This window comes from Callospermophilus lateralis, chromosome 10 (assembly GCF_048772815.1).
Source record: "Callospermophilus lateralis isolate mCalLat2 chromosome 10, mCalLat2.hap1, whole genome shotgun sequence".
Classification (NCBI taxonomy): Eukaryota; Metazoa; Chordata; class Mammalia; order Rodentia; family Sciuridae; genus Callospermophilus; species Callospermophilus lateralis.
In genome coordinates this window covers 6,280,671-6,292,984 of record NC_135314.1, presented here as the reverse complement: position 1 = coordinate 6,292,984, position 12,314 = coordinate 6,280,671, and the positions used below count along the sequence as shown (strand labels likewise).

Here is a 12,314-nt window from a genome sequence, read left to right as displayed (position 1 = left end):
GGACAGAATCAGGCACGGTGGTTGGTTTCTTGTGACAATGTGATTATGCTATAGCACCCAGGGACTTAATCAAATGCTAATCTAGGTATGAAGATATTTGGTAAATGTGGGTAACATCTACTATCAGTTAAGTTAATGAAAAAAATTACCTTGAATAGTGTGGGTTGGCCTCATAATCGGTTGAAGGCCCACCGAGATAAACCTGAGGTTTCCCAGAAAAGAAATTCTATCTCAGGACTGTGATGCAGGAATCCTACTGAAGCTTCTAGTCTGTGTGCAGACTTCAGACTTGCCAGCCCTGCAGCTGCATGATCCAATTCCTTAAAGCAGAGCTCTTACAATATTCAGAGCTCCCATGGTGCTGTTTCCCTGGACCCAACTGGGTCAGACTCCACCACCTCCACAAGCCCAGAGGACACTGGGCTCTGGAAGGTCAGTCCTGAGCACTGAGCCCGTCTCTTGTGCAGAGAGGACCGACGCCTGCCCACACTGCATCCCCAGAGCGTTCCTGGGTGGGGAATGCCACCACTGGGTGCCTGGCTGACGTGGGCACCGTCACTGGGTGTCCAGAGCGTACGAGGCTCTGGGGTGGAAGCTCGCAGCCTCCCTTCCTCCTGCCTGGCTGAGTCTTTCCAATGGGGAGGCACATGGACCTCACCCCAGGTGGAAGGAGCTTTCTCCATGGACAGCGCCTGCCAGGCTGGCGCCCCGACAGGCCAGGGACGGGAGCAGGGGGGTGTGGCTGTGCTCACTGGGCACCCAGCTGCCCAACCACATCACCAGCCTCTTCAAAAGCTGAGCTGTGCTTGAACATCTCCCATGAGAGTGTGAGCCAAGCTGCAGCTCCGGGGCTGAGAGGAAGAGCTGAAAGGTGCCGTGCTCCCTGCAGGAAGCGCAGGCCCTAGAACACGACTTCCTGTCCCCAGAAGAGACCAGCACCCGTCCCGTCTCCCTCCTGAGCGAAGGTACATCCGGGAGCTTCCCTAGCTGCAGGGTGAGGGGCTGTGAGCGGCCCTGATGTGTTTCTTGGCCGGGATCAAGTTATCTGTGCCTAGGCCCTGGGGTCACCACACAGGCCAGACAGGTTGCCCAGGCCTGACCAGGACGACGAGTGGACCTCAGCCACCAGCCCTGGGACTCACGGGCGATGTTCGGGAGCTCCGTGTTCGGACTTCCCTTGCACACAGCATGCTCGTCTTATGCTGTTTTATCCACCCAGGGATAGCACAAGAGAACAGAGAAACCCTTGCTTCTGAGACACTGTCCACGCCTTCTTGCTCCTTCTGCTCTTGGAGGCTGGCCCTGTGCAGACTGGCCTTCCTACACGTGGGCCCAGGCCACAGTCTAAACACCAGGACCAAGGCACGGCCATGCTCACTGCCAGGTCCTCTCCCTCTCCATCACCACCCACTCTCTCCACACGCAGCCACACAGGCGCACTCCCCACAGGTGGACATCAGCCTCCGAGGAGGAAAAGCGTTAGGGCCATATCTTGTTCTTGGTGTTCCCAACATGAGCACGTGGGGACGGGACCGTAGGACTCCTTCCAAAAGGGACTCGGCTCTGTCGCCATCTTAGCCCCACCGCCTCTTCTTCTGTATAAACATTTCTGCTTTCTGTAGAACCTGACTGCACTGAATTCTTTTAAGACTCAGAAAGTATAATGTTAACGATCAGAAGAAACCGTCTCTAATACATAGAATTTAGCCCAAAATCTCTTGCTCAAAGTTACTAACTTCCCATGACTCTGGTGTCCTGGACCCTCTGCCTGCCCTTTCTACCAAGGCCCTTTAGAGATGCTGGGACTCATCCCTCCTGGGGGCCTGGGAGGAGCCCACCTCCGTTCTACCTGCAGGGCCTGTCACAGCACATTCGTCACTTAAGTCACTCCCACCTTCAGGAAGTGCCAAGCGCACGGCAGACTTCTGGGAGCCCAGGCCGTGCTGACACCTCCTGCCTCCCCACCTGGAGCCTTCAGCCCTGGGCTGACATTCTCCGTGGGGCACTATGACCTGGTATGGCTGACCCTGCACCAGCGGTCAATGCCAAGGTTTCCAGGGCCCAGAAAGCCTGGCACTACACACGCTGAACACTAAGACATACACACAAAGTAACAAAGAGGACTTGCTACAGCGGTGGGCACTCAACACCCTGCTTCAGCCCAGATTCTGAGTCCCTTTAAATGGTACTTCCGGGTTATCTAGGAAATGCCCGGTCATCCATGTCCTCAGCCACCAGCTGGGGACAAGCATTCCTCGCGGGGCTGCTCAGGGGCTGCTGGGCTTCTGGTATGAAAGTACCTTCACCCAGCAAAGTGCTAGACAGTGGGAACCATTCTTAGGATGCTACGGAGGAGAAGGGTAGATCCGGTGACTGTTAAAGGAAATGACCTTTCTTTGTTTTGAGATCGCATACTCTCTTCCCTGAACGTGTCTGGGAAAGCATATTATAATGAGAGTTAATTGGACTTTTCAAATGAACATCCAAAGACATGCTTTTGCGTGCTGGGGACAGGTGTGCACCAGATAACACAGTCTCAGGGACAGCTCCTGTTCATGACGAACTCAGGAAACAATTACGGGAGCCTGGCGTCAAGTGGGAGTTAGAGAGAGGAAAAACCAGCCTGCATGGGGAGGGGGGAGCAGCGGGGAAGGGTGGAGAGGGGTCAGGGCTGGCCGAGTAGACTCATCAGCTCAGTCAGGTGGCTTGGACACGGCCTGGCCACTAGCTGACACTTCCCTCCATCAAAGCGCAAGACGACATTGTTTTCCAAGTAATGAAAACTCAGAGATCAATTTTGCCACATGTGGACATGGCCCCCTTGAGGCCCCAGAGCCCTCATGCCTGGGAAGGAGAACCGAACACCCCATCTTCAAAGGGAGTTTTTGGTTTTTACAGCCTCTACCCCCAACACGAACCACTGCAGAGCACATTTTTCTCCACGTCACCCAGTGTTACCGTTCAGTGGCTTCCCCGTCTCAGCAGTCTGTGCAGAAGCCGGACAGGGGTGGGGAGAGGAGGTCGGGCGGACAGGCCAGCGCACTCCTTACCTTGAGCCGTTCACCTGGCTGGGGTTGCATTCCATCTTGATGGTGACCCTGGCCGGGGGTTGAGACAGCCAGTCCTGCTGAGGGACACGCGGGCTCATCTTGGATGTCTGGCCATAGTCACTGGAGGAGGATGCGGTCATCTCTGTCTTCGCCAGGTGTGGCGTTCCGTAGGCACACTCAAATAGCGACTGGTCCTCGCTCACGACGGACAATGCTTCCTGGCGGCCCAAAGAGACACAGATTCAGGACACTGCCGAGGACAGTCGTCTAAAGATGCTGTCTACAGAGTCATCTCAACGGGGGACCACGTTTCAGGTCGTTTTTATGGTATCCACGTCTACCTTTCAGAAGGAAAAGCACCTGGGTTTGCCCCTGCCAGACTCTGCGGGTTGGCCTGGAGGCCCGGGAGGCAGGTCCCCACCACCCCAGGCTCGACTGCTGCAGAGCAGAGAGGACCACTTTAATCTGAACTCAAGGAAGTTGAATTTCAAAGGTCTTCGAAGACATTCAAGTGCGTGTGTCATTATTTGACAAATGCAATCTATAATTCAAACAGACAGGGTACAGAACGGGCGTGAAGAGTAAAAAAGAAATGTAAAGGCGGACACCTAAGCATCTGGCAAAACTGCCCCATTCCCAAGAGATTTGGAGGAAGAAGTCCTTAGAAGAAGGGAGGGGAGGCGGGAGACCAAACGACAGCTAGACAGAGGTACGGATTTTTCCACTCTACATTATTAGCTGGAATCGAGTTCCAAGTGGTGCTTCTGTGATGGCAAACATCTGGATGATAAATGAACCAAAAAAGAAAAAAAGAAAAAAGAAAAAAAGAAAAGAAAAAGAAGCTGTGAATGATCCAGATGCCTCCAAATACCAGGATGTTAAAATATCTGGATCAGTGAAAAGCTCTGTTTTCCCCCTCTGTACTTTCTATTAATATCTTTCCTCTTCTGCATGATTTGATGAGAAGAAATAGAAATTTGTCATGGTTGGATCATTTTTCTGTGGTTTTGAGTCAAACAAGTGGTTAGTCTATGGCTGTGTTTATAGTCTACAGCCAAATCAGCAAAGGCGAATTTGATTTGGAATTTCAACTACTTGAATGATCTATCGCATGGCAACTGTGCAGAGCAATTGCGAGTCAATCCAATTTTGGTTGCTATAACACCCACAAAGAACCTCAGGAGAGGACTCGTTTTTACTTTGTCCCCTGGTGTCCTCGCCCTCCTATGGGCTCAAGGGAAGCAAATGTCAGTTTGGCCATATTTTTTAATGGAGCCTTGGAGGCAGCGGGGACTGGGAGACCTTCTCTCTCCCAGGATCCAGAAAGGCCCAAACCTGGGCTTAAGTAAGCCGGCCAAGATCAAGCAGGGAGCTGTGTTATCATCTGCCCCGTCTGTCCCCAGCCTCAGAACGCCCTTGTCCTGTGTGGGGGCTTGGGAAGTGTGTTTAAATTGGCTTCCTCCTGGCTCTTTGAGCGGACTGGGATGCCTGCCAGCAGCGGTGGCCTCCCTCAGCGGCCTTCCTGGGATGGGAACCTCCCAGAGGCATCAGAGCCATTCCGTTTACAAAGCTGCCTCCCTACCTGCCTGTGCCCTGCCCCTTGCCCTCCACTGCCCAGGCCCCACGCTTTCTGCCAGATCCCCAAGGACCTGACCCACGGCACCACGAGTTAGCCAGTAGGAAGAACCAGAAGGAATGAGCTTGAGGGTGGGCTCCCAGAGCAGTGCCAGGTGCCTGTGCAGGAACGCCACACTCTGACCCCACTGGAACCCCTGGAATCCCAGCCCTGTGACACCTTGAGAAAGACCGAGTTCGAACAGGAATACACGCTCTCCCCAAGAAGGCTGTGCCAGTCAGAGCCAGGACCAGGCCGAGAAGAGGAGAGCAGGGAAAATACACCACACACTCACACCACGCGCTGCAGGGACCCAGGAGACCCACGGCGAGGTGGGGCGGGGGGCAAAGGGCGGCCTCGACGCTCAGGGAGCCACCTGCACCCCTCTCTCTCCTGGTCACAGTGAGTGAACCGAGGACACCAGGGTTCAAGCTCACAGGCGCAGGGTTAAAAGTCAAGTCGGCACCACAGACGTAGTGGTCTTGCTGAGCAGTCAGGGCCAAAATGAGAGTTCCTTCTCCCTCCGCACAGCAGTGCGGAGCAGAGGGTCTACCAACTCCCAACAGAAAACAAGGCTGCAGCCGCGGCCTCTCCTCGGCGGGCGGCAGACCCAGGCAAGGCTCGGAGGGAATAACACGCTATGTAATGTTGGCTTTGGCTCTCTGGTGACAAGAGGCATGAATGCATGTGTGATTTATGTCAGAAGTTGGCAAAAACAGGTCACATATACCAGTCAGGCAAAATTTCGAATCACAAATTAAAAATAAAAGGCCTTCAACAACAACAAGACAGGCAATAACTTTAAAATATCAGCACATCCGCCAGATAAAGTAAGGGATTCTTCTAAACAAAGTCACTGGCCAAATACTGTAGCACAGTATTGGGGGGCAGGGGGGACCAAAACATTCAAAGTGAGCCTAAGTGTGTGCTTGTGGGAAGGACCTGTTCTCACATCTGGCAAAGAGCCCGCTAAAGAAAGAAATCAAAGTTAATAGAGATTGATTAAGAGGGCAGAAAACCTTATAGGGGCTAGCGTTGAAAAAGGCAAACTTCTCTTCTTTGAGAAGAATCTTAAAATTCTTCTCAAAGTTGACATTGCATAAAAATGAGGGAGGCGATGTAATTCAGAATTTTAAAGCCACCCTTCTTCCATTGCTTTGGCTGACGAAAGGGGAAAGGCACTACCATCAAGGAGACTTCAGGATGAACAGTTCAGAGAGGGTAAAATAGAGCCCACATTCTGAACAGAAGAAAGAAGTCAAAAAGCACAGCCCTGAAGTGATTCTGAGTTCACAGAGGCTGCCCAGCGCCCAGAATTAGCTGCAGCCTGAGAAAATGGAAGAAATGAACAGATTCACACACTCCCACCACCGCAGCCATTTTAATGGGGGGAGACAAAGAGAAGACAAAGAGAAGGTTCGTTTTCAGAAACCTGTTTCAACAACAATGACCACCAGAGTTAAACGCTAATAAACCAAGCCGAGAGCCAAGCCGCAGAGCCCGGGGCTCCTGGGTTCCTCCTCCTGACTTGGCTAGATGGAGGTTTATCATCCACTTGTGAAGTCTGAATGGCCAAAGCCCCCATGGACTCTCCCGGCCAGCCAGCTCCAGGACTTCAAAGGGGAGCCGCTCCAGCCCAGCGGGATTACAACCAGAAGGGGGTGCAGAGCCTGGTAGTAACCAGGAACATGTGCACTCCCAACTCCTGCAGGGACTCCCTGCTGTGGCTGACCGCCCCTGCTCCCTACCTCTGCCACCTGGCCTGTCGCCTACCTGCCCACGACCTGCCCACCTGCCCAGGGCGTCTGCAGTCCCTAGTCAACAGGAATGCTCTTCTTTCAGAACCAGCCACGGGGCTTAGGAACTGCAAAAACAACCCAAACCCGACAGAAATGAGGCATAATAACCTAATATGCCGACTCCACGTTAGCATAAAAAGACCTGAATTTCAGCCTGGTGTGCACTAGGGCGTGGGGGTGTCTTTCTGCAGCTCCAGGAAAGTTGGGGGTCGTGGGATGTGGCAAGTGGCTGCCTCCCAAGCCCATTTTTTATGGACTTATGAGAAACACATAAATTCTAAGCAAATCGACCCCAAACAAAAGGCACCGCTGTGTTAGAACCCCAGCGTTGACTGCTTCATTTGAGCACTAAGACATCAGTACCATGTGAGCGCCATTCCTCCGGAGCTTGGTTACGGGATAACAGTCGGTCTGCATTCCTGGACGGCAGAGGACTCAACTGGATTGTATTTCATACTGTAAGGCTGAAGTGAGTGTCTACTTTCAAGTAAGTGAATTTAAGGAGAGCAAAGCATCCAGAACACTTAGATTAAAAAGAGAAACTAAAGCAGAAAAACCGAGTGGAACACAGTCCGTGTGCACACTGACATTCCCAGCAGGAGTTCAGAGATCCCTGTGCAATGGATCAGGGTTTTGTTAGGTTCTTAGGTTTCAAGTAAAATGTTAGAAAATCAGCATTTTGGCCCAAATTTGTTTCTAATTTGTGATCCCCAAGGCCCATAAAAATATTACATTGTTAAAACAGAGAATCCATCATGCTTAAATTTGCCTGAAAGCCTGGGAGTGGCCAAGTGTTGAAACTGAGAAAATCTTAACAAATGACCAGCTCTCCCCACCACTGGGCAAGGAAGGGGCACCGAGGGAGGTGGTCTGTATGGGCTTTTCAAAAGTTAGCAAGATGGCCAGAGGGAGACTTGGAGAACTGGATTCCCAAGTCAGTCTTGCGTTTCCTTAAGTCTCATGTGCCTTAATTATTTGATAATAAGTAGAAAAACTTTGTGGAAGAAGCATTTTAAGAACATGGTTGTGCTTTAAAATACTGATCTTACCGAGGTGCTTGCTCTCCCAACACAGTGGAGACGTCTATATTTCTTCTCTGATGGCAGGCAGAGTAGCGGCCTATGTTCTCACCTGTGTCATCTTAAACTACAAGGAATGCCATCTTTTAACGCTTATCATAGTTTAAAAGTCCGTCGTCCCCTGCCCACAGTTGAGAGGGCAGGATTGGGAAACGAAGCAGCATCACATGGGGAGAGGTGGAACAGCCGTGTCTGGTGGAGTCCCCCTCCCCAGGCTGACCACCAGCCACTGTCTGGGGTAATCAGGAGCAGGAAGGTGGACTATGGAAGCCCCATGGCTGGCCTTCGATGCCCTGCCTTGTTGTGGCTGTGAACACAGGAGATGTGCTTTCTCAGGTAAGAGATGGAGCCAGCTAGAAAGAGATCGGCCAGTGGAGAAAAGGTGGAAGAAGAAAAGGGCACAAGGCACAGAATCCCAGGATCTGGGCTGGATTCAAGGATCAGGGCCCTAAGTGGAGAGTGAAGGGTCTCCCGGAGCCCAGGAAGGAGCCTGCTAAGCCAGGCCTTCCTGAGCCTCAGGCCCCAGGTGCATGTAATCCCTGTGGAATGGTTCAGACCAACACAACTGCCTTGTGGTTGATCCAATTAATTATTCAGGCCCAAGGAGATGGCCATGAATGGGATTCACAGCAGGTGGATGGCTGCCCTCTCTTAATGATTGATACACAGGAAAACAGACAGGTAGGGAGACCATCTGCGAGCACGCCAGAGCCTGTGCCACTCTGGAGACCTGTGACAGATGTCTGTGGACCCAACAGGACTGGAAAACTACTCATTAGCTGTCTCAGCCCATCACCTGAGGTTTCAAGGCAAAGCATAGCAGATGCTTCTGGAAAGTCTGGTTCCTAATCACATTTGTAGAAGGAAAGAGCAACACACACCAAAGCAGAAGCCCCTCTGCCCACGAGCCCAAAGGCACCAGCCCAGTGGGGATTCCAATCCACCGCCTTCGTACTTCTCCAGTTCCAATATGGCAGCACGAACCTCCTCTGCCCAGTGTGTCTAGTGATTATGACACACGCCCACAGCCCAGCAGTGTGAGTCCAGGACGCCTCGTCCAGCTGGGCATGGGCAGTTTTCTTCCTGCTAGACGTTCTTTTCTTTTCTGAATTCTTCAGAGGAGGAAGCATTAACTCAGATATTGAATGCAGCATCCAGCTTTGTGTTCACGTTTTTCTAATTTAACACATTGCTATTTTAGTCTTTCAAAAATATAAAAAAGTCTTGGATTAACCTCAAAGGAAAAATGTATGTAGGCAAATGAAGTCCATCTAAAGAGCGTATTTGTCCAATGTGGTATCGCTTCAGTATCAAATGATTTTACAACTCGCTATACCAGCCCAGTGCTGGGGATGAGACTCAGGACATGTTTGCACGTGCACACACACACACACACACACACACTCGCATATGCACACATGCACACACACATACTATGAACATGTATGCATATACAAATGTATACACACATATACCTCATGAGTATATATTCACAAATATAAAGATAAGGAGATGATCCTTGTTATCTTTATTAATGGAGCGCTTTCATATATTCCTTATCTTTAAGGCAATCTGCACCCTCCAAGACAGATAGATGTTGCCTAAATAATACAGAGAACTTGAATTCTCATTTTCCACCTTTGCCTATTCCTCTCTTGACCTGCAAGGCTTGATCTCCTGCTTCCACCAGGACAACCTTAGCTCATACACCTCCTGTTGCTCTTCCCTGCTCTGAGCTCGTTCTCCTCTAGTGGGCTCTGGGCAGGCTGAGCTGGCCCCTTGCTCACACGACTTCTCCCCTGACCATACCTTTATTGAAACAACCATCTGCAGGTCCTGCTTCTCTGTCTTTCTAAACCAAAACAGTTTCTTGCATAACACGTCTGCTGATGTTCATATTGATCATAGGACTGAGTCAGGAAATAATATAGAATCCCGTCATGATTCTCTAAGTGGAGTCCAAAAATTCCATCATCCAAAGTAGCGGGGACACGCGTTCTGTGAGATGGGAAATTGTGGGGTTTAGAGGCTCGCTGCAGTCGCCCCCCCCCCCACTCCCCCATCATGCTACCATGAAGCACGGCACTGCACTGCGGGCTTCGATTTAAATCCCCGAAAGTTTGAGCCAGGAACTGCAGTGGGAAACCTACAGGAAAGGGTAAGAAAGCCGTGGTAGAAAAAAACAAATTTTCCCAAGCAAGAGGAGAAGGTCTGAATTCTGAAAGCAGAAAGCCTAGAAATATTCTGAAAGACCGGCGCTTCACAGAAAGCTTTCAAGGAATGGTCATGCTCCCCATCACGAAACGAGACTTAAATGAACCTTGGGGAATTACCACACCGCCAACCTAGCGTCACAGTAAGTCCCCTCTGCCATCTCGGGGCTGTGCACGCCGCTCTCCAAATGCACACAAAATGCAAATGAGCTGGGCTCATTCAGCCCAGCCAGGGGCATCTGGTCAGTTACGGATGGTGTTTGAGGAGACCCAGGAAATTAGCCCAATGCACAATGTGGACATGCACCCCTGGAGGGTCACGCCATATACCCCACTAAGATGCACGACTTCTTTGTCTTTATGAATCAGTTAAAATAAATTTAACTTAAAAAAATGAGTTTGATGTTAATACCTTCTCTTTCCTCTAGCAAAAAAACATTTTTCTCCTTGGTTGTTGGAGATGAACAAGAAAATGCCAGAACATGAGCAGAAGCATCTTGTTACTACGTTTTAAATCTGAGCAACAAAAGGCCATCTCCATCCTCCAGCTCTGTCTGCCTGTGGGGTGGCTAGTACTCTTGACTTTGACACTTGTTTTTCTAATCATTGTTGTCAGGTCACACTCAGAATATTCATACAAAAGCCTTTATTTTAACTAGTTTTAAATACTCATTTGAGATGGAAAGTATTTGTTTTTGTTTTTTAAATCACAAAGCTTGATGGAAGCATGGAGAGGCACTCAAATGTAGTCAACAAGTGGCAGAACAAAAATGTCCTGGGTCTGGAGTCGGGGACCTGGGTCAAGCTGGACCAAGCCCTTGCCTCTGTGACTGTTTGAGCCCCTTCCTGCTCCAAGCCTGAGCTCTGGGAGCCTGTGAGAAGTGTGGCCTCTGGGCTGCAGACCTGCTGGGGGAGAATCCACTTCATAACATCCTCAGGTGAGGCTGGTGCACCTGGGCTAGCGCCACAATTTCTTCAACTGCAAAGCTGGCTCAGGTCGCAGATGCCCAGCTCCCAAGCAGCTGGTTAAATGGCCCAAATGAACTGCTGCATGGAAAAGGCTCGGAAAGCCTTAATATTAAATTTAAATGATTATCACATAAGAAGTTGGTATGACTGAGCCAAAGTCTTCGCATGGCTCAAGGCAGGATTCTCCATTTCTAGACATTTTATTCTAATAAGCCAGATGCCAGAGGATTATGCAGTCTCCTGTATGCCATGGTGGCTTATTCTTCCTAAGCATTGAATTTTAAAATTGTGTATCTGACTGATTGGGGGGGAAGATTATGTTGGATCTTTTATTGTTAAGAACACACATGTCACTTTGGCCCCGTGTGATTCAGACGTTGTGTCCCCTGGTTCAGTTCTTTCGTGGGTTTCCAGCTGCAATTTCATACTGATGTCAATCAAACAGAGGCTTCGTGCAGGAAGGGATGGATCCTGGTGCATTCCCCAGCTGCTGCTGATGTTCTCTAGAAAACCAACCAGGCTGGATAAGTAGCTCAGCAGTAGAGTGCTTGCTTTACATTCATAAGGCCCTGGGTTCAATCCAACAAAGAACCCAGGGCCACCAAAAGACAGAAAACCAAAAAAAAAAAAAAAAAAAAGAAAAAGAAAAGTCAATGGGTAAATGAATGAGCATTCAACGTCCTTAGAAATTACTCTTTTCCCCTAGAGTAGCACATGGCACACTGTTGACACTCCTCAGGGTCCTGAAGGAAGGTCTCCTTTCCAGGGTGGATGGTCCGTGATGCTATTGATCAACTTTCCCCTAAACTTCTTGGGATTTTCCATAAACTTGTAGAAGGACATGTTTCTATGGCGGCTTTATGAAGAAGTTCACGGCCCCATTCTACTTTTCTGATGTTTGAAGTTTGCAAGCCCAGGTGGAAATTCAGATGATTCTGGCTTTGAGGGGCCCAGAGTCTGCTCAGAACATCCGTCCAAGGCTCATGGAGGGACACAGTCACGTGCATCGTTCCTCTCTGGGAAGGGTCCCCTCTGCCCGCCAGGCAGGACGGGGTAGCATTCCTCTGGTCTTCAGAGGGAGCTTCATGGAAAACAGCCCTGTGCTTGGCCTTCTCAAAACACACATATGCTAAAAATGCAGTGTGCGACACATCTGGAATGGGTCTCATCCATGAATCTCTGACACATGGATTCATTGTTTTCGATAAAATTCCAAGTATTTTATTCATGAGAAAATTCTGGCACAATGGAAAAACCCTGGCAAGCAGAAGAGAAGCAGCAGATGTCCTGGCCTCCGCCCATGATTCTGTCTCTCGTTTAGCTAATGTTCACCAGGTATCTATCTCAGGCCTTCAAATCTGATCCAAAATTTTCCATAAGGAGGTATTACAACAGCCTTAACTGTTTAAAGAATTGATGTCATTCCCCCAAGATGGGTATCAGGCCAGTTTCAACATGCAGGTGCCCGGGGGACATCAAGCAGCAGCAGCCTGAGCACAGGGCACTGGTTGGAGATCCAGCAGCTCATGGCTCGGCCACTCAGTGCCCCTCCTGTTCTGAGGCGTCTACCTCCTTAGCTAGTAAATGAG

At 50.1% G+C, this 12,314-nt stretch overlaps 1 protein-coding gene across 5 annotated transcripts in view; it reads right to left on the bottom strand.

Annotated features, from left to right (window-relative positions):
* Positions 1 to 12,314, bottom strand: part of Erg (ETS transcription factor ERG) — a 97,952-nt gene that overhangs the window by 48,153 nt on the left and 37,485 nt on the right. For all 5 annotated transcript variants that reach the window (XM_076869006.2, XM_076869008.2, XM_076869007.2 and 2 more), the window contains exon 2: positions 3,051 to 3,268. In XM_076869006.2, coding sequence (XP_076725121.1) covers positions 3,051 to 3,268 — 218 coding nt within the window. The remainder of the gene's footprint in view (positions 1 to 3,050; positions 3,269 to 12,314) is intronic.